The 26,062-nt window shown below is 37.4% G+C and overlaps 1 protein-coding gene across 4 annotated transcripts in view; it reads left to right on the top strand.

Annotated features, from left to right (window-relative positions):
- smarcd3b (SWI/SNF related BAF chromatin remodeling complex subunit D3b) overlaps positions 1-25,198 on the top strand; it is a 60,180-nt gene extending 34,982 nt beyond the window's left edge. Inside the window, exons 1-14 of one of the 4 annotated variants that reach the window (XM_084403601.1) lie at positions 2,319-2,758; positions 11,686-11,876; positions 14,384-14,473; positions 15,500-15,542; positions 16,263-16,385; positions 16,804-16,926; positions 18,312-18,407; positions 18,684-18,785; positions 19,287-19,448; positions 19,654-19,751; positions 20,087-20,222; positions 20,385-20,507; positions 21,433-21,534; positions 21,682-25,198. In XM_084403601.1, coding sequence (XP_084259727.1) covers positions 2,681-2,758; positions 11,686-11,876; positions 14,384-14,473; positions 15,500-15,542; positions 16,263-16,385; positions 16,804-16,926; positions 18,312-18,407; positions 18,684-18,785; positions 19,287-19,448; positions 19,654-19,751; positions 20,087-20,222; positions 20,385-20,507; positions 21,433-21,534; positions 21,682-21,735 — 1,521 coding nt within the window. In that variant the 5' untranslated portion in view covers positions 2,319-2,680 and the 3' untranslated portion in view covers positions 21,736-25,198. Of the gene's footprint in view, positions 1-2,313; positions 2,759-11,685; positions 11,877-14,383; positions 14,474-15,499; positions 15,543-16,262; positions 16,386-16,803; positions 16,927-18,311; positions 18,408-18,683; positions 18,786-19,286; positions 19,449-19,653; positions 19,752-20,086; positions 20,223-20,384; positions 20,508-21,432; positions 21,535-21,681 lie in introns of those variants that run through there. The other 3 variants (XM_084403602.1, XM_084403603.1, XM_084403604.1) reach the window with 3 other exon arrangements.
- Positions 25,199-26,062: the final 864 nt, after the last annotated feature.

Below are 26,062 nucleotides of genomic sequence, written 5' to 3'. Positions count from 1 at the left end.
GGTACTGAGACCTACACATCTTTTCAGCTCTCTGATGAGATGCTTTTGTAGAACTACTTCCTGAAAATGGCTGATCAAAAGTGATCACAAGGGGTCACAATGTCACAGCAAAAGAAGCCTGTTTTTTTCTCCTAAACTTTTTTGGACTAAACCAGGCCCTCCCACAGTATTTATTTATTTAGTGCATTGTAATCAGACGTGACTTCTGGTAGGTTTTTTTAAAGTCAACTTTGAATGCGTCACATCACTTCTTCTCTCATCTGACCACAAAATCACTTCCCACACCACCACACTTGGTCATTATTATGATTTTTGGCAGACTCTAGAGTTCAGACATGCTTTCATTTTGAGTAATTGTTTCCTTTGTGCCACTCTCCCATAAAGGCCCATGTTATGCAGTGCTCTTGATATGTTTGACTTATGCATGTTCTCAGCTTCACTATGGCATCTCTCAAAATCTTCCTTCTTGTTAATGCAGAGAGTTTTGATGAATTACTTTTTTAGACACTTTCTGATTATTCAACAAACAATGACTTGTATTCAAACACTTGGGATATTTTTCCTAATTTAGGCATTTTAGTTATTTAATAATATTCACAGCTCTCCTTTAGAATCATAGCCCTTAACTTTGGAGTTTTCAGCCAGACAATGTGGTAGTAATTTTGGTGATTCACAGGTTGAGGTTATGTCCTTGTTAGGGCAATTCTTCTTCATCTGTGTAAACTTAAAGCTTCTGCAACACTGAATGCTTATGTGTAAACGGCATATTTCTGCTTTTTTGTTTGTTGTGTGTTTTCAAATGTAAAAACACAATATTAACAATTGAATTTCAGTGTGGCTGGGAGGAAGTGTTGTGGCAGTTAAGCCTCTTCCACAAAACTGTTTTCAGGGAATTGTGCCATTATTTAGTTTTTATAAATATTAATTGAGTTGATGTGTGTGTGTGTGTGTGTGTGTGTGTGTGTGTGTGTGTGTGTGTGTGTGTGTGTGTGTGTGTGTGTGTGTGTGTGTGTGTGTGTGTGTGTGTGTGTGTGTGTGTGTGTGTGTGTGTGTGTGTGTGTGTTTTTTCAGTGTACAGTTTAAATGATTACCCTCAATCATAAATACGATTACAGACTTTCAAAGTGCTGTTGTTTATTGCTAATGTGCCCAAAAATACAGGGAGGCATTTTTCGAGGAAAGTGTCAAAAATCTGTTATTCAGTGTTTGATGTTTTGGCTGAAATATTTTAATAATTTCTAGGGAAACAGACTCATTAGAAGTGCTGAATAATAACTAAAAGTAAATGTAATTACTTCCCAATGACCAAATAGTGGCAAAATATACCTCCTAGAAACAGTTACTTCCCAGTTAAGAACATTTCCTAGAAACATTGAAACAGGGAAAATATGGTTAATATTTGTTATAGTTGGCTTGATCATTCACATGCTAGTCTACTCGCATAGTGACAGAGTAACTGGTTCAATTTCGGTTATATAAAACCCAGAATCAAATTTAGAAGACTCAGAAGTAATTTTTCTTGATTAAGCTTCCTGTACACTGAAAACAAACAAAAACTACAGATAATAAGATGTCTGTGGAGGGGTGTGGGGGGGGGGATATTAGTTTCAACTCAATTTAGTTGATAAAATATATATAATTTAGCTATTTTTGGTCACACTAGATTAGGGTATATGTTCACTAGGAGTTAAGTTGTTGTCGTGGTTATGTTAATTGGGTAGGGTTAAGGCATCTAGAATAAGGTCATGCAGATTAAGGCATTAATATGTGCTTTATAAGTACTAATAAATGGCCAATATACTAGTATACAGTTTTTTTTTTACTGTTCATATCATTGTTGGTAAGGAATGGCTTCAAAACCCACAATATCCACAGTACAATCCATCAATATATAACAAAATCCATCTGACTGACATGTCTCTCACAAAAATGAGAGATCAGGTAATAATTTCAAGTATTCATATTTAGCTGAGACAGACAGCCAGTAACGAGGTAAAACATTTTTTTTTAATTCAGCCTTCAGTGTTGTCTGAACCAGTTTTATTTCCGACCTGTGTCTAAATTCGGGCAGCTTTTCCTCACTGCTGCTGCTTTAAGGATCCTCCCTCCATTTTTTTGAGAATGAGCAGTGTCTTCCAAGCCTTGCTGGGTTTGACTGCATGCAGCAAAGGACAGGAGAGCGAGCGAGAGCAGTAGTGAAGGCAGAGGAGGAGGGGTTTGGTTAGCGGCGAGACTAACTACACCGCAGCAGGGCTGCGAGCGACCAGTCAGCGAGCATTCCCTTATCTACCAATGGAATGCAACAGCTGCAGCAGCCTGTGAGCGTGTGTGCTTTTCAGTCAGCGTGTTTGTAAAAGGGGGAGGGAGGGACGGTCATGGTGGGCCAGCAGGAACCCCCTTGAAAGACCCCCAACTCTCAACCCCCCACGTTCTGTAGCAGCTGGGCTCCTGAAAGGCAGCTCAACCAAACGTAAGCGTGAGAGACACAGAGAGAGCGAGAGGCTCGACAGGGCAGCACACTCCGAGACAGAGGGAGAGAAAGAGCAGAAAGTAAGGGAAGTGGAGCAGGGAGCCTCGGAGGGGGGTTGAGGAGGTGAGCGAAGGGTGAAAAGGAAGAGAGGCGAGGGAGAGGGAAAGACAAAAGAGAGGGAGAACCAGAGTGGAGGGAGACCAGAGGGAAATGGCTTCGGAGGAGACCGCTGGAGGAGCTCGCAAAGCCACCAAGAGCAAACTATTTGAGTTCCTCGTCCATGGAGTGGTACGTACCCTCTCGGCACATGTGTGTGTGTGTGTGTGTGTGTGTGTGTGTGAGCTCAGCTACAGACACAGCCCGTGCGTTTGAGTGATAGCGCTGAACGGTGTCCATGTGAAGGTTATTTCCAGTCCTCCGGATCCCGGCTCCGCTCCGCTCTTCTTTTTAAAGCGGAGACGGGGTGGGGAGGAGAGGCGAACGAGGGAGGCGAGTGTTTAAGAAAAAGAGCGAGAAGGATCGGCAAACGCAAAAGAAAGGCCAAAGGTAGCCACTTGCACTTGGTCACTGGAGGCTGCATGCGTTTGGCAGCATGCCTAAGGTGACGAGCGCTTTCATTCAAAACACAAGCCGCTTTCAGACTCAACACACTATTATTACAACTCCAAGAACACATCAAGTGCTTCACAGATAACATCTACTATGTAGATTAGCGTGTCTGTTGTCATGTTGTTCATTAAAAATTCAAGCTATTTCTAGAGCTAAATGGTGTATTTATAGCAGTAGTAATGATTACTAGCCTACTAATAATACTGTGAAACACGGACTGATGTTTCCCTTATGACACTATTCAAGGTTTGATGCAGAAGAGGCAGTAAGGATCCACTTAATGTCTGCAACATTTTGTGTACATACAGTAGCTGTGTAATCTTTTATTTATGATTAGCAGGGCTTTGTCTATCCAGAGCAGATCAATCTGAAGTGAAAAGCAGTTTGTAGTATAGCGAGTGTAATGCGTAAACCTGCGTTCATATTATGTTTCTTGTGTTTTTGTTCTTGGTAATTTCTTACCAATAATTTCTTGCTGTTTCTTCAAAGCAACCTTGGGTTTTGAAAGACTCTTAATAATACTTAAAATAATAATAATAATAATTATTATTATTCCTAAAATTATTATTATTATTATTACATATTACATACTTTTATTGATACATTGATTGGTGTCTTTATTGTCTTTTTTACTGTTTGACTTGATTATTCAGGGTTTTTTATTATATTAATTAAATGCAGAATTATTGAATTATTATGAATTATTCAACTATCGTGTGATACACACTAGCCTACTGTTCAAAGGTTTAGGCTCAGTAATTTTTAACAATCCCATTTTTAAAATTTTCAGAGAGGATCTATTAAATTGATCGAACATGACAGTAAATATATTTTATAATGTTACAAAATATTTCTATTTTAAATAAATGCTGTTTAAAAATGCTCTGTTAAATTCATCAAAGAATCATGCAAAAATGTGTATTAAGCAGGAAAACTGTTTTCAACATTGACAATAGTAAAAAATATTTCTTGATCACCAAATCAACATAGAATGATTTCTGAAGGATCATGTGACACTGTAGACTGGAGTAATGATGCTGAAAATTCAGCTTTGATCACAGGAATAAATTACATTTTAAAATATATTCAAATAACAAATACATTTATTTCAAAAGTAACAATAATTCAAATTATTACTATTTTACTGTATTTGTAATCAAATAAATGCAGTTTTAAGGCTGGAATACACTACACGACTTTTGCCCAGATTTACCGAACAAGTTTAGTTGTCGAAAGTCAGAGCCATTTCTGCAGATTTGAACTGACAGATTTCATAGAAAATTGTGCAGTGTATGATGGGCACAGACTCAGATTTTTTTTTTTAGCTTCATACTATTGATTCCATGATTTCCATCCATTTGGACGATTGAGCTGATTTTAGAACATATTGTTTTTATTTGTCACGCAAATTCATCTCGTGTTTCATGCGTGAATTTGTTGTGTTCGGAATGATTTGAAAGTCTGGTAGTGTCTGATCCTCAGTCATGTAGTGTATGATGCCCATTTACAAAATCAGGAAATGTATTATTCCTAATGTAGTGTATTCCAGCCTATAGGGAATTGTTTAACTGTACTATACTGTAAGGAATACTGTTTTACTTTTGAACTGCTGTGTATATAATGACTTGAGTTCTTTATGGCTTAATAGTTAATTCTGGCATGTGATGTGTTTTATAATTTATTTAGTAAGAGAACACCTTTCACTTGCAGAGTTGCAGCAATCATCTTAGTTTGCATCATAACCTTTTGTTCACTATTTGCCTTAGTGCATAGAGTTGCTTTAACTTTTAACACATAAATGCTGAGTTTGGGTGATGAATGAGGAAAATGGTGGTGTTGCCTCTGCAGACTAATTAACCTTGGCGAAGCACTGATTGTTCCTGGGCAAAATGTTTCCCGCTCCTTATTTCCTATACTTTTATGTCCTCTCCTATGCCTGTGTTGTTCTCCTCTGCTTCTTCTCTGTTTCTTTCTGGACTCATGAGTTACCTGGATTACCTCAGCCTGACCTTTGCTATATTGTTCACCTTGCTGCTTCTGTGCTGCACTCCTGTCTAAAGCCTGGCGTGTGCAAGTTATACTGTATATTCGTTGTTACATGGCAGTATGTTTGACCACAGCTTGAGCTGCAAGAATGTGGTGGTTCAGCAGCCTTGTTCCCAAGGCAAGGAACAGTATGTGCTCATCAAGGTTTACAATTAAGTTACAGTTTGAACAGCTTCTAGAATGAGAGAAATGTATTCTCAAAGTTTGTTTTGTGTAGAAGGAAATTTATGGCCAATTATGTACAGTATCTGTTGCCGTCTCTTGTTTAAATGTTCTAAATCCGTGTATTTGAAATGGTCTTGATGTATTTTGTCTCTCTGTGATAAATCACTCGTGCTTGGGCGATGACTTGTTTTTAGTTTTGTTCATATTCTGTCTCGGTTCTTGTTTTCTTTTTGATCTCCCCTTCCAGCCGCTTAGTTTTGGCTCAATGACAAGTTTAGATTAGGTGTCACATTATCAGTGTTTCACTAATACACATTACTGGTAATCTGTTATATTAGCTCTTTTTCTCTCAGACACAAAATAAAATGCACAGTCTTGGTTAATGACAGACTCAGTCTTACTGTGTAACTGTGTGGATAAATAAAGATGACCTACAGGTCATTTCACTCTAGGAGCGGAAACTTTCATTCCAGTTCACTTTAAACAAGCAAACTTACTGCATGGTAAAATACAATGAGATGAGTACAATGTTTTTACACGTTCAGTTTTGGTTTAACTGTTTGAAATTAAGTAGCAAAACAACAACAACTATGACTTTTACCCCATTTTGTTTATTGCTTCAAAAAAACAGTCATATTGTGAAACATTGCATAATTACTTTGAAACTATCAAAAGAACAAAATGTAAAAATTTTAATTGTACTTTTCATTTGTCTTATGTATCAATATGTTTGCATGCACTAATCACCAGTCCATATGAATCCAATCCAATTTCAGATTCTGAAAGTTCTGTTTAAATGAACCCTAAACATTGCAATTAGGATCACATATTCTTTTACATGTATTCTGGAGAGGAAAAAAATTCAGCCAATGCGCAGTACCTAGTTGCCTCGTTCAGAAATGGAGAAAGTCACCGCAATAATGTAACCAGGGCTATCATGAGCATACTTGCCATTTGCCTTGATGACATGTTTTAAAAAAGTATATTTCAGGAATATATTACTATAAAATACAGTTGTAATCAAAATGATTCAACCCCCATTGCAAATTAGGTTTATTGGCACAATTTACAGACTTTCAGCTGTTTGCACTGAACAAATCAAACAAAAGTAATTGAAATAGCTCAACACAACAAATGTTCCAAGTGGTTTTCCCCAAATTCAACTGAAAATGCAACTTTTAATGACTTCTGCAGTCTCAAAATTATTCAACCCCCTGAATAGAATCCCTCACAACAGCACAAATCTGCAAAACAGGTGTTGTCTCAAGCACACCTGATGCAACTAATCAAGGGCTTCATTAGTTGCACCAGGTGTGCTTTAGCTAGAGCACTTGGAATGTCTAGACTAGCTAGGTTTGCTGAGTGTCACGTTTGACTGCATCTTAGAAATATGGTTGGAAAAAAGTCAAAAGAATGGTCCAAAAAGTTAATAGGAAATATCATCGCCCTTCACAAACAAGGAACAGGATACAAAAAGATAGCTTTTAATGTTCCTAGAGAAACTGTTGGAAGCATAGTTCTACAGTTCAAAGGTAACTCTGCCTACAGTTAAGCATGGTGGGGCTTGTGATGCTCTGGGGCTGCTTTGCATCCTCTGGCACTGGAAACCTGCAGCGTGTGGAAGGCAAGATGGATTCATTGAGGTATCAGGAAATCCTAGTAAAAACGTTGTGCCATCAGTGAGGAAGCTGAAGCTTGGGTGTCATTGGAACTTCCAACAGGCCAATGATCCCAAGCACACCTCAAACTTCACCAAGGCTTGGTTGCAGAAGAAGTCCTGGGAGATTCTACAGTGGCCATCACAGTCACCTAACTTGAACCCTATGGAAATTATCTGGTGGGATTTGAAGAAGGTGGTTGCAGCCAGCAAGAATATTACTGAACTGGAGGCCATTGCTCATGAGGAATGGGCTAAGATTCTTCAGAAACACTGCCAGAAGCTGGTGTCTGGTTAAACATCTTGTTTGCAGCAGGTCATAACAGCAAAAAGGTTTAATAACTAAGAACCAAAGATGCTTGCCATGAAGGGGTTAAATAATTTTGAGACTGCAGAAGTCATTAAAAGTTGCGTTTTCAGTTGAAACCACTTGAAACATTTGTCGTGTTAAGCTATTTCAATTATTTTTGTTTGATTTGTTCATTGCAAACAGCTGAAAGTCTGTTACAAAATAATATCCAGTCCCTCTCCTCCACTGATCAGTTTGTAAGACATAATAATACGTCAATAAACCTATGTAAAAATAGTCACATTCAAGGGCTTACATATCTATTTTTTTTCTGTTCAATTGATTATTTAAGATCTACACCACCCCTTTCAGCCACATCAAAATTAAATTAAAATTGAGCTCAATCGGATTGAAGGTTTTCAGTCCTATTATAAACTGATTATTTGGTTGCATATAAATATAGCTAATGTGGGCCTAAACATCTGCAGAAACTCATGGATTATTTCAGGAGTGAAATAATGCAGTTATGGAAGTCTATCTGTGCAGTTGTCATATTAACAGGAAGCAAAGAAACTCCAGAGGGACGTGCGTGTTCTTGAGCAAAAAGAAGTTGTTTATCAGCAGGAATCGGGCAGAAGTGCTCATCAGTCAGTGCTGATTGACAGCTCAAGCACCGCCAATCTCTCTGAAGTGCAAATCTACATGGTGTGACTGCTGGAAAAAATATTCCAAATAAAATGTTTTCCTTCCTACCTGCATCCAAATTTATATTCAAAGTGGTTTGTGAACAAAGCAGCCTCACAGAGAGAGACAGCAAAGGACAGTAATTGTTTAAACTATTTTAAGTGGTACATTTCAGGACTGTTGAAATGTTCCAAGTTTTTTTTTTATCTATGTTTATGTGTGAACTCGCTACTCTAATAACAAGAAGAATCTGATTAAAGACTATTTTATCCCTCTTTAGCTATTAAACATGATTATTTCTCCTGCTGGTCTGTTTTTCCTGTGTTAATATAAGCGTAAGACCGCTCAACAGCAAACACAGACCGCTAAAAGCATCTGGCAGTACATCAGACAGAGAGACAAAGAAAGTGTTTAACTGCAGTATTAAGGGAATAACAGAAATGTTACACCTGAAAGAGTGTGGCCTTATCAAATTCTAAATATCTCATTGTAAGTCATTGTCTTTCATTACCCTGCAACTCAATGCTCCCAGCACAGTCTGCTCTTATTTCACAATAGTCTAGAGTTCACTTCATCAGTCTCCTAACCTGCAGACATAACAGAGCTCAAGCCCACGCAAGGTCCATCGTTATTAGGTACATCACAATCACTTCCTTTGTGTAAATTAAACACAAAAGCGTCTAAAATCAGCAGTTAGTCATTACTTTCACACATTTGTTCCACATTCCACATCTGCAGCAGTTCAATGCCAACCCTTCCTGTTTAACTGAAGTGCAAAGATATTTCTCACAACGTAGCCACAAGGTGAAAGTAATAATGTTTAACATAACTATGCCATAGGATTCATTCACACCATTAGGAATGGAGCTTGATAGATCTTCTCCATTTCAGTGGTTCTATGACTTTGGCGGCTTTCTAGACCTTATGCGCCAGAGAAACGAGGGTGCCGCCATCTTTAGAATATTGTCTTTGAACTTCCGTTTTTGCGGTCGCTCTGTATATTTCTATGGCATTGCTGTCCAGGAGTAATTAGCTTTTGAAGTGGATTTACTTAATGTAAAGTTAACGAAAGTTATCACGAGGATTGTAATGTTTAAAGCAGATGTTTTAACAAATGTCAGTAGACCGGGAAGATTAAAAAAAAATTTTTTTTATTGTGCTCAGCAGTTGGCACAATGTTTAGTTTGCCATTTTTCATTAAAGAAATTGTTAAATTATGTAGTAACATAAGTCACAACTTTCGAGATTGCGAATCAGAAATTGAAGAAAAGGCTTCTCACAGTCAACTGAAAAGAGAAAAACCTCCTTTGATAATGATTACAAGTGATAACATTAGTGTAAAGGGAAATTGATTTGGTTGGATTATTCTGGTACGATTCATAAGCTTTTTCAGATTTATCCTGCCATCTCTTGCAGAAATAGATGAAACTGAAAATAGGTCAGGAATAATGTTTTGGATGAGAAATTAATGTGTAATACTTAAAATATTGAATATTAAACTTTTGTGAAGCTTTGTGACACATCCGTGCATTTTTACACCTGATTTTCCCCTGTAATGCAGCTTTGCTTTGAGTTTCAGTTCATTATCGGTTTCATCTCTTTCATCTGTTCCCTGAACATTTCTTTGTTGTGGCTTCAGTTACTTTCATTGAACTAATTTTCCTCTCATTTATGACTTAGACAAAAAGTGGACACTTTTGTCTATTTTTGTCTGATTGGAGTTTCTCTTGTTCTTTTGACCACTCTCTTTTGTGTTTTCTCTGTCACTCCAAACCGTATATATATATATATATATATATATATAAGGGATAATTCATGGCTAGCTGTGCATTAAATGACTTTAAAGAAAAATGTGGAAGGGCAGCATTGACAACATATTTCTGTGTGTGCGCAGTGCGATTTCTGATCTCTGTGTGCGAGTGAGGTGTGTGCTTCAATGAAAGTTAAACTGACTTAGCTCTACTTGTGCATTAAACGATTTTAGTATTGAGACAGACCATGGTATATACAGTATGTGTGTATATATATATATATATATATATATATATATATATATATATATATATATTATATGTATTTATATATATATATATATATATATATATATATATATATATTTATATTTATATATATATATATATATATATACTTAGTACTGTGCAAAAGTCTTAGGCACGTTAGTATTTTCATCCCCAAAAAATGGTTTTATATCTTTTGCTGTAGTTTGTTAGTAGGAAATATCAGTTTACATTTCCACACATTCATTTTGATATTAATTGTAATAATCCAGTGAGAGGAATCTGACAACAGCCAATATGCTCCACATGGAGATCTGATCTCACCATCACCAAGTCCATCTGGGATTACATGAAGAAACAGAAAAAACTGAGACAGATTAAATCCAGAGGAACTGCGAGACACTTGTGTAAAAATGCTGTAAAGTGAGGATGCTTTCAAAACTAATGTGCTAAATAGATTTTATTTATCAGTTAACTAAATCAAATGAATATTTGGTGTGACCACCCTTTGCATTTAAAATAGCTTTTGTCCTCTGTACACTTGCACATAGTTTTTCAGGTAGCTTTGCAGGTCGTTTACTTCAAGCGTCTTAGAGACCTTGCCGCAGTTCCTCTGGATTTAGTCTGTCTCCGTTTTTTCTGTTTCTTCATGTAGCTAATCCCAGGTGGATTTGATGATGGTGAGACAGATCTCGGTGTGGATAATACCGGCTGTTGTCAGACTCCTTGTGCATACAAAAATCTCACTGGATTATTAAAAATTATTAAATACCAGTAAATTGACCAGCGCAAACCTTAGTAAAACACCTAGCATTATTAATTTAAATACTCTCCTTCCATAAATGTTGCATCTGAAATGAAAGCTCCTACAAATGCATATGCATTAAGGTCAGCCGCAAAAATAATGTGTCCATGCCCTTTCAGTGTTAATTTTTCACTGTGTGTCTTAAGTAAATTCTCCCAAAAGAGGGTTTGCACTGGAGCAAGCTGTTAGTAGATCTGGCTCATAATGTTAGTATGTATTGACCTGCTCAATTCAATAGTGTGTGACCCCACTAATCTAGATCTCTCATTTCCTGTTATGTCAATTACAGTACTTTAAGTTGTTTCAGTGTTATTTTACCATAATTAAAGCCATTTCCATGCCTCATTCTAATGTAATTAGAGTAACATCTTAACTAATACAATAAATTGCAGCTAAAAGATAAAATATCATGAGTTTGTATTAGAAAAAGTTGAAACACACCATCTGTTCTCAGGGGAAACATTTATGTGTGACAAGAAGACTATAGGTTTACTCTTTCTGAGACATTTGTTCATTGTCCTGAGCTCTTGTACGTGTGACCTGTTGTCTCTGGTGTCACAAGTGTTGAGTAGGTTGTGCATGAATTGTGTGTGCAGTTGCTCCTGCTGTTATGGCAGGCAACAGCTGCTTCTGAACTAGTCCATTTAGTAGGTTTAACAGACTATAGTGATAGATATTTAAATATTCACCTCACCTTAAACTTTAAATAAACACATGTGCACATATTATATCCATTGTTCAAACTTTTCATTAAAAAAAAAAAGTATTTATTTTTCACAATTGATTGTCAGTTATTTATATATATGTTTAAAAACCATCATTACACTGATTCACTCTATACTGTATCTGTAAACTCTTGTTTCAGAGTGTGTTAATCGTATACATTTTCTCCACCTCACTTAGTTTCTTATGTCCATCTTTTGGTTGTCACCTTTTTTTCAGCGGCCTGGCATGCCATCAGGAGCACGAATGCCTCATCAGGGGGCCCCAATGGGGCCTCCAGGGCCACCATATGGAGGAAACACCGCTGTCCGGCCTGGACTTACCAATCAGAACATGGAGGCCGGTCGCAAACGGCCCTCTCCTTCACAGCAGCAGATGCAGCAGCAGGCTGTACAGAGTCGAAACAGGAAGTGAGTATAATACGACATATACTAATGATCAGGAACCCACAAAAAAATTACAGGATGATATCATAACAGGAACCTAATGTAGGTTGTGGACTTATGTAGGCTTTTGAAATTGTGAACCCTGTTGAAGCAGCGATGCGGTGTGTTCATAACATATAAGAACTGATTTGAGTCCAAACTCCTCCACTATCATATGAATAAAGGAAAAAATCATTATTCCATTAATTTTTAATCCTGGGTTAACATCATTCTGGGTTATCCTGGCAAAAGCAATAGTAACCCCATTTTGCAGCAGTAAACCAAGGTTAAAAGAAGTGCTCACCCCTTTTCAACAATACAAATGTGAAATGCTACTTAAAGGGATTGTTCACCCAAATATTCTGTCATGGTTTATTCTCCCTCATGCCGTTCCAAACCTGTAGAACATAACATCTGTGGAACATAAAAGAACATTTAGAAGACTGTTGGGAACCAAACATTTTGGTGACCATTGACAAATACTTTGACAATTGACAAAATATCAAGTCATACAGGATTGGATGAACATGAGGGTGAGTAAATAATGATAGATTGTAAAAAATTTTGTTAAAAATCACTGTAATCATAGGGTCAAGATTAGCATGGAAAAAAGATTAGCATGAAAGTGTGTCATTTCCTTGAGATTGGAAGGTATTTAATACTAGACAACACTTTTGCATAAACCCCTGAGGACTGTCGCTGTATTCCTACAATCTATATTATGGACACAGTGGAACTGAAGTGTTCAATACAGTCAGAGCTGAATGACTTCAGCTGAGTTGATTATGTCAATTGCCTCTTTTGCATTGATGGTTGTATGGGAAGATGTGTTTTTTCCTCTGACAAGAACTCAATTCTGTATGTTTCAACAGAATGGCTTGATCCTGGCTAGCATGAGGTTTGATTCTGTACATGCAGCTTAATGGGAAACAAAAGAATTAACATTTACAAAAATATAGCAAACAGCTCTTGACAATGAAATGGTTATGACCGTATTGATGTGGATTTCATGATGTTTTTCCTAGTCTTACACTATGTCCTATTAACCAGGTGCAAAGTGATAAAAGAAACTTTATTTTTCATGTAAAGTTTTTGTCCTAACTGACCACAACGAGCAACAGGCATGTTGTCTCTTACTTGATTTCTATTCGGTTGTTAAGTCGGACGTCACACATCACAACTTCCAGACCCAAACGCTCCTTCAGATCCCAAAAGCAAACAACAAACAGTGCTAATATACACTGCAGTATCTGTAGTACTTCTGAAAAATCATGATCCTAGCCTTAATCTCCACATCGAAATCCCAGTTGGCCAGACAGTGATTCAACTTTTCTGAATCTTTAAAATAATGGCATCCAGGACACTGTCTGTGAGCCCAGAAACTGTAGTGCACACTGTAGGTTTTTAAAAGCTTTGCTTAAATGTGTGCTATAAAAGAACAGTGCTCATAAACGGCTTTTGAAATGGTATTCTCAGTTGAAACTGAATTTCGTTAGCTACTCCATACTGAGTAGCTGTACACTAGACATCAACATATCTTCTGTTTGTCTTTACTTGCATCATGTTGCTGAACAGTTTCACTTGACTGTGACGAAATAAATCGTTTGTTGCTGGAAACTGTTTAGGACATTGTGTTATTCTCACCACTCTTATTTTGCATATTTCTTATTAGGATATTTATTTCTTCTAATTTCAGTTTCACTGTTTGTTCTTGGGTGCCATTTGTGTAATGTTTTTTTTTTTTAATCAGAGGATTGATCCGACATGGCCCAAGCTCCTTTCTTGTAAATCTCTGAAAATTCCCAAATGTTTAAATGGGGTCACTCTGTGGTCTTCTATCACAAATCTCTGTGACATATGTCTTAGTTTGGGCAGTGGCCGTTGTTTAGTTGCAGTTAATCTGATCTGTGGAGTCTTCAGTCTGCTGGCCAACCACTGTCTGCGCTGTTGTGACAGAAAGGGGCCACTCACTGAGAAATATTTTATATAATACTTCTGTCTTCGGTTTTTTTTTTTTTTTTTGGGATCTCTCTCTGTCTGTCTCTCTCTCTCTCTCTCTCTCTCTCTCTCTCTCTCTCTCTCTCTCTCTCTCTCTCTCTCTCTCTCTCTCTCTCTCTCTCTCTCTCTCTCTCTCTCTCTCTCTCTCTCTCTCTGTTGTGTCTTCTCTGACTCAGCTCCATTGATTCGCATACTTGCTCGTTCTGTCTGTCGACCTTGTCTGACACATTAGTGTAACATTATCTTGCATTGCTACAACCCTCCTGTCTTACATCAGACTAATCAATGCAATAGTTGTATGTGTGTGTGTAATAACCACACATGGCTTATCAGATCATTTGTCCTCTAGTTCTGCTGGTTTTTGTGCAACTCCCATGTTGTCTGTTTTGTCTATTCAGCTTTTTGTAATGTGTCGTCAAAATATTCAGCAATTCTTAACTTACACACAAACACACTCAGTACCCTCTAATGAAGGACCCTTCAAATGCCATCAGGAAGCCTGTGGGATTTCCTGGACCAAATGAGATGCCAGGGAGGCAGATGGACATGAGAGAGGCCCAATCAGATCCCACACTCGGATCAAAGTAGGAGTTTATTCTGCTGCATGATGGATTCACACGTTTTGATCCCACCCTTGTCCCGAGCCTTGATCCCTTTACCCCCTGGCACATCTTGTCTCAAGAGACATATCCCTAACAAGGATTTCCCCCCTCACTTCTGATTTACCACAACCTTGATGTTTGATGGTTATTATGGAAGATTATTCATACAGCAATGTTTTAATTCAGTTGTAGATCAGTTGATGTCAGTCTATTTGATCTAACCTGACATTTAAGTCAAGAACTCTGAAAAATATTGTTGTTAAAATTTTTGCTGAATTTGGCATGGATGTGCTTGCATGTCCTGTTGCATGGCATGATGGCAGATGTGAGAGCTTGTTTTACACTTCAATGCAAAGTGTCATCTCTACATGTTTTAACAAAAAACTAAATATGTATTGAGTTGTGCATCTTTTAGTTGATGGGATATTATTTAATTTTATTTAATCTTTATTATATCTTTTTTCTTTTACTCATAAGCTAGTGAGTTCTACCCAGAGATTCATTGTGGAATAACAATTTGAATTGTAAATGGTGATCGTTTCCCTGATCCGCTCACAGTGTTTGCACTTTTAGCTTTTGTTTTGGTGATTGTTACCTGTACGGATCCTGCTTTTGAGTACAAAACAACATTATCTTTTGTGTTCAAAGAAATAGACGAGCATTCATACAGTATATGAGCACAAATATATTTAAGAGCATACAACACACCTGTCTGCACAATATGAGCTGGTCCTGTGGACCTCTGCTGCTTTCCAAGCTTCAACTTGTGCAAGTTTAAGCAGTAACGATTCTAGTTGATTCTAGTAACGTCCTCTGTGCCAATGGTTGCCAGCACCATCTGGGCTGGCGAGGCACACACACACACTCCCACACCGGTTTTCCCGCATCCTGGACCAACCCCAGAATTTTAGCAGATGTCCCGGGTGCTCCACTGTCAGTCTCCATAGTAACATCTTGGGTTTTTTTCTGCCTTTCCTCTCCGTTTCCCCTTTCTCCCTCTTTCTGCAGTGCCAAGAGGAGGAAGATGGCTGATAAGATCCTTCCACAAAGGGTGAGTAAGAGATCTGAGCCTTTGCATTGCTTTCATTGGTTTGACTGGGTTTTTTTGTGTGTGTGTAAATGTGCAATGATGAAGATGCTCTGGCGTGCACGTCTGTTCTCTATCTCGGCCTGTTAGAGGGGCGGAATCTTCTACCAAGCAAGCGATACGATGGACAGAAATGTTTTGGAGGGCTTTTGCATTTAGTAATTGTCACCATAACCAGACAATACATACTGACAGCAGGCCTTTTAAAAAAAAAAGATATATATATAGTATATCACAAAATATATCCAGATAATTTGAGTTTTTCTTTAGATAATATGTATTCTAGACAATATTGCAATATATAATAAATAATCTAACATATATGACATCATTACTGCTGTGGGTTCATGGTGATGGCTGTTGGTTGAAATCTATTATTTATATTAATATTTTTTAAATGGGGTTTTAATGTTATTGTTTACAGATGATTCTGTTCTTAGTTTTTTATAGTCACTGTGTCACTATGATTTGGTTGTGTTAGATAAGATAATCGGCACTATGCGTGTGTGTTATCAGGCAATATAGATAGATACAGCTCCAGTGGAGATGCCAGACGCATTAGTCATTTACAAAACCCTCAGTCTATCGTCCACAGAACAAGAGGGGAAAATAACTAGGATTGTTTGGATTTCTTTACCAGTGCTGCCATTTACAAAAGGAGGTTTTATTGAATTCTTTTTTCAGATTCGTGAGCTTGTTCCGGAGTCACAGGCGTATATGGATCTGTTGGCATTCGAGCGCAAATTAGACCAGACCATAATGCGCAAACGGGTGGACATCCAAGAGGCACTTAAGAGACCCATGAAGGTATTTCTCATCCCCATGATGATCCATATATTCTTTTTAATTTCATGTTTCAGAACAGATCTGTTTTATCTAGCCAATTAAAAAAATATGTCTTAGCACTTTTGTTATATATCCTACCTATATATCAGACCTTTTAAAACACGGCAGACGGAACCTTGGGACAATAATTTTCATTTGTTACTGAACCATTTAAAATATTGCTTGCATAAATCAACAGGATAAGACACAAAACAACTTAAATGAGCATACAATGATGGTGTCATTATTCAGAGTGTCTAGCTTCTAATATTTTACCAATTATCAGCTTAAAAGCATTTTCGCTGCATAATGCTTCTGTATTTTTGTGAGCATACTAATATCATCTTGAGGATTGGATGAAGATGAAAATTTAGATAAACTCTTTTTTTTCTATTTCAAGCAAAAGCGAAAACTGCGTCTCTACATCTCCAACACGTTTAACCCTGCCAAGCCTGATGCAGAGGACTCTGAAGGCAGCATTGCATCTTGGGAGCTGCGTGTGGAGGGCAAACTGCTGGATGATGTGAGTCAACTGCACTTTAATCAATAATTGCACAATACAGCTATTTTAAATCCTTTACTATAAAACACTGAGGTGCAGTTGCTTTTGTTTTGGTACGAAATATCACATAAACTGCCTGCAATGTTTGATCGTGCTTTTTGTCTCTGACATCATGACTTGTGAATGGCAGCTATGTGCCTTTTGAATTAGTGAGGTTAAATTTACTCTCCCAGGCTCAGAGTCTTGACCACACTTACCAGTGAGATCACTTCCCAGACTCCATCCAAACATACGTGCCAGAAAGTTCTGTGGATCCATTGACTTGAACTATTTTTCCTTACTCTGCTCTTTTGATAGTTGTATGCCTGCCTCCTTTTAGCCAACAATGCGTATCTTAAAGGAAAACTCGGTTAATGACATCTGAAGCTCTGTCAACAGGATTTGTGGCATGCTTTTATTGTCAGAAAGAAATTTCAACCTAAAAAGCATTATTCCTGTAATACACTTACATTGGCAGTCTAGCCGGCATGTGCAGCACTACCGAAATGTATAGGCATAAAACATGAATATCTACATGTTAGCATTAGACTGGTTTGGAAGATTATTTATCCGTCGAATCTTTAAAATCAAAAAATTAAACCCTGTTGCTTTTGCATCGTATCACTGTGAGATACCAGGAAGGGACATGACATAACTATTCATGAAGTGCTGTTTATATGAAGCAAACTCCACCCATTACATTAGTAACGAATAACTAGAAGTTACCAGAAATAGTTTTGCCTCTTTAAAAGTAGATTTATGTAACTTACCTGCTATCTGTAATTCGGCATTACATAGGTATATTTTATGTTTTATTGACAAAGCTTTTTATTGACCTACAGCCACAAAAGCACTGGAGCCATGGCTGCAAAACGTTTCTGATCTGTGCAAGTAAAAAATATTAACATGCCTAAGACTTTTGCACAGTACTGCATGTGCTAATGTACTGGTTTGATTCATGTGATTGCAGCCCATTAGTCCGTTTACAAGGACTAAATTCTTAAAGGTTTACGTAATGCAGCATAAATTCAGCCTCTTGGTTCAGTCTCTAACCAAGACCCGTTTAGCTAATACTCTTGAGGCATGCTTTTCCATGCAGAAAGAACTGAAACTAGTACTTATTGATGATAGCTTGAAGGACTCATGCCGTCTCTGGGCTGAATGGAATGTTGTCCCACACAGCAAATCATCCATCAGCATGCCACATTTCATTTGAACATTTAGGCCGTACTCTTCCATAGAAAGTCTACCCGGAAAGTTTATGATGTTGTGTAAGGTTCTTGTTTTCCAAAAATGTCTTTATACTTGAAACTGGGTAGTTTGCTCAGTGGCACACTCTGAAAAACGGTTCATGCTTTCATTCACAGCCTGCTAAGATGAAGAGGAAGTTCTCCTCATTCTTCAAGAGTCTGGTGATTGAGCTTGACAAAGACCTTTACGGCCCTGATAACCATTTGGTTGAGGTTGGTGTTTGATTTTCTGCTTTATCACCCTAAATGAAAATGTATTAATATTGGTGATTCCTATAACCAAGAGCTAAAACCATTATAAATATATTATATTTATTTATGTATTACATTCTTATTTATGTCCTACACGGTTTCATTATAGGACATACAAACATGCCATATAGCTCTTTATTAAAGATGTGTGGTGATACTGTCATTCCAGTTATTTTTCTTATGTTATTTTCCTTAATGACTCGGTGCAATTATGTTGATTTCTCTTGTCTTGCGCAGTGGCATCGTACCGGAACCACTCAGGAGACGGACGGTTTCCAGGTGAAGAGGCCTGGAGATGTTAACGTGCGCTGCACCCTGCTGTTAATGCTGGATTACCAGGTAAAGACAACAAAATGCATCCAGTGATGTTTACATGTAGATCAGCTGAAGGCTAATGATCATGACCTGCAAGATTAAATTGTCTCATTTGTCATTTCAAATTATAGAACAAGAACTTGTGTGATTTGCTTTGATTGTAAATTTCTTTCAGACCTCAAAGCTTTGAGTTTACCTGGAAGTTTCATTGAAATAATAAGTTGATGAAATAGTGAACATAATAGTGAAGGGTGAATATCACATATATATATTACAACTGAACAGGAACTCTGTGAGCAGCAGGTTTACTTATTAATACTTATTTTGCAATGCTTTATTTTGTGAAATAAAAAAATTGCAGTTACCCAGTCAGTGTTCATTTGTTTATTCCAAAATAGATTAATATTATTCTATTTGGCCTTCTTTTTAAAATTAAAACTTAAGAGTTAATTGAACTAAATAATGTATTAAATGACTGAAAAGTGAATTAAATGTAAGCATAATACTCTTGTGTCCTGTATGCAGCCGCCTCAGTTTAAGCTTGATCCGCGTCTGGCTCGTCTGCTTGGGATACACACACAGACTCGCTCCAGTATCATACAGGCCCTCTGGCAGTATGTCAAAACCAACAAACTGCAGGACTCGCATGACAAGGAGTACATCAACTGTGACAAGTACTTCCAACAGGTACGCTTGTTTAGAAGCATTGCTTAACATTTGGCACAATCTGTAATTATTGAAGGAATCAGCTTCGCTTAAACCCTTTATTTATTTGATAGTTAAAATGATACTGCCAAAGTTCACAGACACATGTTGGAATTATTATGTAAAGACAGTATACAATATTTTAATCGAGAACTTTTTGTGTTTCTGACCTCATCTCCTCTCACAGATCTTTGACTGTCCACGCCTGAAGTTCTCTGAAATTCCACAGCGCCTCACCAACCTTCTACTGCCCCCAGACCCTATTGTCATCAACCACATCATTAGGTATTTATGTGATTTTGTTCGTACGAATGTGTCATATTTATTGCAGATATCTACCAAAATACTGTAGTCAATAAGATTTTTTTAAAGAAATAAATCTTTTATACAGCAAGCAAATCTTGAGCAGCAAATCAGCATATTAGAATGATTTCTGAAGGCTCATGTGATGCTGAAGACTGGAGTAATGATGCTGAAAATTACATTTTATAATAAATTACATTTTAAAATATATTGTTTGGTTTAGTCTTTGTGCCTTGTTTGTATTTTCTATCTGCTCTTATTAATTTTCTGAAGAGCACAAAACATGCAGGAGTCTCATTGAGGTTATTTTTGTACAGTGTCGACCCTAATGATCAGAAAAAGACGGCCTGCTATGACATTGATGTAGAGGTGGAAGATCCCCTTAAAGCACAAATGAGCAGCTTCCTGCTCTCCACAGCCAATCAGCAAGAGATCGCCTCTTTGGACAACAAGGTTAGTGCAAAAATAGAGCAGATGATTGAACTTCTGGACATTTTATTCTGAATTATAGGGTCTCTGATTTCGACTGACAGAAGGATAACAATCAGGGCTTAACCAGTTTTGCTGTGCTGCCATGTCTGTTGATTTTTCAATCTGGTTCTAAATGATCTGCAGATCCATGAGACTATTGAGTCCATCAATCAGCTGAAGATTCAGAGAGATTTCATGCTCAGCTTCTCCAGAGATCCCAAAGGCTACATTCAGGACTGGCTCAAATCCCAGAGCAGAGATCTGAAGGTCTGCACCAGCTTGTTTTCTTCTATACATGACTCTTGATATTTATATAATATATATTTTTGAAGATGAAGTGTGTTCTCAGTTCAGTATGTTCTCCTATCTCAGTTTAATGTGCAGATGCATGAAAGCCATTTGTAGGCTGACGTCTCAAAAAGTGTAAACACAGTGGCTCTGTGCCGATTTCAAAACATTGCTCAGTTTGTTTGAGTGGTCTGATATGTCAACTTCTGGCTCAACCAATGGCATGAGTTTGGGGCGGGACAACCTGTTTGGAACAGGTCAGAAGGGGCTGTAGGGGTGTTTGGTAAACCTCTCTGGAAATACATTTTGCAGCTCTGTTTGCTGCTGTTAATGATACAGAAATTACACACTTTGAGCCAGATTTACAGAAGCTTCTAGAAGATATTTGCTTCATAGTCAGTAGTGTCAACCAGTAAAAACCAAAGCTTTATTAGCTCTCATACACTACCGTGTATTCTGTTTTTTTCTTTCTTTCTTTTTTGGAATAAAAGAATCCTGAAAAAAAAGTATCATTGTTTCCACAAAACTATTAATCAGCACAACTGTTTTCTACATTGATAATAATCAAAAATGTTTCTTGAGCAACAAATCGGGACATATGAATGATTTCTGAAGGATCATGTGACACTGAAAATTTAGCTGTCATCACAGGAATAAATTATATTTTAAAATATATTAGAATAGAAAGGGTATTTTAAATTGTAATAGTAATATTTCATAATATTTTAGTTTTTACTGTATTTTTGATAAAGAGCATAATAGACTTCTTCAAAAACATTAAATAAACTAACTGACCCCAAGCTTTTAGTGTAGTGTATGCGTCTCTGTAAACAATGTCCTGCATCATGTTTGTCCTGTCATTGTCCTGCTTTTCTTACTGTTATCACCTTTTGATTGTTTGTAGCTGATGACAGATGTTGTTGGGAACCCAGAGGAAGAGAGGAGAGCAGAGTTTTATCATCAGCCTTGGTCTCAGGAGGCTGTCAGCCGTTACTTCTACTGCAAGGTAAGCGCGTAAAAATATACGATTACTAGTGTGAACCTTGTAAAGGGCTGGATGTCAGTATCTTTTGTGAGGTTGTATTGTTTATCTGCACTGCCTGCAAAAACTGTCTGGCTCTATGTCTTCCTAATATACTTTCCCCTTCCAAAGATTCAGCAGAGGAGGCAGGAGCTGGAGCAGGCTTTGGCCTTGAGGAACACCTAGAACCCACAACCACCACATTCAGACAGCACGGCTCCTTTGTGACAACACTGCCTCCATGTGGAGGTCCCTGCATTATTGTCCACAATGAATGAGGGTTTGTGTGCGTGTCCAGTCATCGTTGTTTTCACTCTGACCTACAATCTACTGTACAGGACCAATCACACACTGTTACTCCAACAGCCACTGCAGCTCCATTGTACAGTTGGTGCATTTCAGCCAATCGCAGTGTTGTGTCTTCCATTCCGGGAGGAAGTCATCTTACAATGCATTCTCTGGATTTCTGGTTTTTAATACCACTCTCGTCCACCAGTATTTTGAACGTGATGACTTCAGAGCTGGCTCAGTCCCATTGACTGTGGATCCAATGTTGATGCAGTTGTGATTCAGCCTTCCTTCCTCTCAATCATCAATTCCTGGTATTCACACTCAATTTCCATGTGTTTTTGGTGAGGTATTGATTGCATCTCTAATTTAGTCCACTTGAATCAAATTTTTTCTTGAGTATTGATCAAAAAGGTAATTTTGTATGTGTATCAGTGTTGGGAATCAGTGGAGCTACAATATTTATCTCCATTATTTACACTTTTATTCAGAAGTGTATTTATGAAGTACTTTGAAGCAGGCAGCTTTAAAAGAAGCATCCTTCAATATTAACTGAACTGGTGGCTTACAGGGTATGTCACACTCTGCTGTCTTTCCCTGCCACATTAATGACATTTAGCTGTGTTTTTTTAAGTAAATAGTGTATATAAGCATTGAAAGATTGAATGAGGTTGTTTTAATCAAGTATTTAAAAGCTATTCTGCCATAAAAAAAAAAAAACACACAGTAACTACACCTACACTTGAGTGAGAATGAGAAAATGGCTTTAAAGTTTTTGATTGATTTGGTATCAGTTTTCACACTACTTTCTCTGAATTATGTGTAGTTACTGCTTTTTGCCTTTGTAGGTCAGCACTGACATAGTGACATAGTCATTAGTTCACTTTGAAGGAATTTGATAGGTCACGGTTTTTGAGAAGCTGTCACATATATGGAGAAAATAGGCCATCCTAGCATAATGACAAACGTTATTTAGAAATATAATCTACTTGTTAAATTGTGACGTATTGAATACTGTTTCTGGGTTAAAGCCTGTACTCTTGAAGAATACTGAATACAAATTTTTGAGCACTATTTATTCACATTTAAGCTAAGCTTTTAAAAACCTACGGTGTACACTACAGTTTCTAGTGTCGCGGACGCCAATATTTTAACGATACAGAAAAGATGAATCACTGTCTGGGTTAGGATCATGATTTTTCAGTAGAACTATGGCACACCACTATGTCTTTTGTTTCGTTTTTGGCCCCGGAAACAGTAACGTCAGACTTAACAACTGGATTATCAGCAGTCAACTAGATAAAAGTAAATATTCTGACATTTTATTATGCTTCACCAAAACATTTTCTGTGCACATTACATTACCATCTTCTTTGAGAATTTCTTTTAAATCGTGATTTCTTTTTTATCCGTTTAAAATAGTGCGGTTTTAAATAACACCCTGTGGGCATTTGTTTCTTATTAGTGTTGCTTGATGTTTTACCAAAGGTCTAAATTACTTTTAAGACAGTGTACAGACTTTGACTAGATGAAGTTTTTTAAAAGATGAAGGACACATTTTTTTAACAAATACACATTTTCCCCATACGCGTCTCTTTAGCTGTGAAAAGAACACTTTTTAAAATTGCTTTATGACTCATAGTCTTTGCACTAAATCATGGATCATGACTGGGTTCTCCGAAAGCTTTCCATGCTAATTATGTGTCACCTAAAGAAACAAAAAAAGTAAAGAAATGAAGGATGAACTAAGGGAATAAATGTTGAACTACACTGTACTGCCATCTGGCATTATAGACTGGTTTCATCATTGCAGTATAGTCCTGAGTTCTCATTGGCTCTGGGTTTGATCATGAACCCTCTGCTGCTGCTTTAACGTCAGCTGAAGGATGGCTCGTCCAGGTCAATTATTGTGTGTTCTTGCAGTTTTCCTGTGATCCTCGCACATCTTCTCGTGAGGAGGGAGGAGTGCTAGTGACCTGTGTGTTGTCACTCAGAGTATTTTTTAGACCTATGCATGCTGCATGGACACATTTTTATACTTTCATACAAGGACATGAGAAACCTTCTGACTGCTTGTGAGCTGATCAGAAGAGCACTGAGTTTCTTTAGTTAGTGACCCTCTCTGGCTGGGTCATGACAGCCTCTTCATACAGTACCAACCCAACATGTACAGCAGAGACCATTTTAGGTCGTGTAATATTTTCTTTTTGTTTTGTTTTGTCTTTTAGAAAGACTTCGCAATTTAATATGTGGATAAGAAAAGCACACCAATGATTTATACAGAGCCTGTTGGGCAACAACAGCACCTCCCATCAAATCTTTTGGGTACTACATGTATATAGTCAGCCATTTTGAACATTATGACCTGTTATGAACAGATGTAAATCAATATAACATCTGCCTGTGGGACTGTGTTAGCAACTGAACAAGGTTTTCTGTATCTCTCCAAGCCACCAACTGTGCTTTTCATACCTATTATGTGTTCAAATGTTCAATGTTACCATCTCTCCTGCTTTTAGTCATAGTGTCTTTTGAGGTGCAGTGAATGCATTATGCTGCCCTCCAGTGCTTCCGTAAGGGAAAACATCCAAACAGTATGGGTGCTAAAAATGAACGCTGATTGGTATGCTCTGATTAAATGTCACACATGTATTTAAGTATTTAAGAGAAAGTTCCTAGGTTTGTTTATAGTGTCATTTTTATCCCCTGGTTTGTTCATAAAAGTACTGCCAGCAGACATCTAAACAAGTAGGTTTTAATGGCCCACTATGTGTTTTTTTTTTCTTCTCTCACAGTCTGTACGTTTGCATTCTCACCTTGTTCCACTGTTCAGCGAGAGATCTAAACTACAGATGTACCTGTGTAGGATAGTGAGGATGTAAATAAACAAGCGCTTGCCAAAGTTTGTGAATGAAACACCGTACTAAAAGTGTGTTGAGAGTTAATTCTTTATTCACTGAATCAAACTAAGTAACACAATTTAATAATACGAATGTGATAGTTGAGAATAAGACTCATCTCTGACATCCATTACTTTGTGATTGCAGTAGTGCTGATTCAGCTGGGAGTTTTAATGTCCTTCAGTATTTTCAATTTCATTTTCTTAACTCCTCCTTTAGGACAAACGTGTCATTATGCCAATGAGGAAACTGGTGTTTGTATTCAGCAGCAGGCCACACGCTCCACTTTGAAAGAACCTTTCACTACCTACCTACTCTTGACCTGGCAAAATCCACAGGGCCACCGTCTGTTCTCTGAAATACATGAAAATAGCAGCGAGGAGAAAGACTTCCATACAGTCAGATGGAGAATGTACTGTATTAAGCCATGTTCCCTGTGGAATAAAGGTGCCATTTCACACAAATCTCTCTTTGGCCCCTCTGTCAAACGTACAGTTTGAATTGAGTTGCATCTCAAGACGAAAAGCCATATAGGAGGGGATTTAGTAGACTGGTGAGCCAGACAAAGCTAGTTATCTAAAACTTCTTTATTTTCTCAATTCTGTCCTTCAAGAGAATAGGCACCCTTTGTACAACAATCTCTAACAACCTATTCTCAAGCAGTGCTGGGTAGTAGTAACTGATTACTGGTAATCTGGATTATGTAATCAGATTTAAAATAATAATAATGAAGTACTTGTAAAATACTCAAAATACTCACAATTAGACTTGATTACAATTCCATGTTATTCTCACAATGGCTGTAAATTTGTCATATTTTATTTATTCTCCCTACTATTTTTTATCTTTTAAATTTTTCCTTTTTAAAAAAGCCTACCTCTTGTATATGTTCAGAAGGTCTTCCAGGTGTGTGTATTTTGCACGCACAGACCAGCCACTGGTCATGTGTCTATCACTGAAAACTGAGAGACCCACAGCTTTTGATCACTGGTTTTCTCAACATTGCAACATTACGTATCTTAACAGCTCCTGACAAACACATTAATTATTATTTGAACTCAGCGAGCCATTTAACCATGTACTACTATGTCTTTAGAAGGCGTTTGTACGGAGCCCCTAAAGGGACCTTTGCAAAAAAATAAAAATATACAGACTTTCACATACTCACGTGAAAGTTTCTCATGAGCATGTTATAAATTCACATGCACCTTTTTTGTCAGTCTAACATTTTTGACCTAACATGTTGAAGTAATCCCTGAGATTTTAAGTTCAAAAGTTGTCAATAATACAATTAAGTTAATAATAATAAAAATAAATAATAAAAT

The sequence above is a fragment of the Rutilus rutilus genome, assembly GCF_951802725.1.
Source record: "Rutilus rutilus genome assembly, chromosome: 3".
Classification (NCBI taxonomy): domain Eukaryota; kingdom Metazoa; phylum Chordata; class Actinopteri; order Cypriniformes; family Leuciscidae; genus Rutilus; species Rutilus rutilus.
The sequence above is the reverse complement of the archived record's forward strand: the minus strand, read 5'-3'. Positions and strand labels throughout refer to the sequence as shown.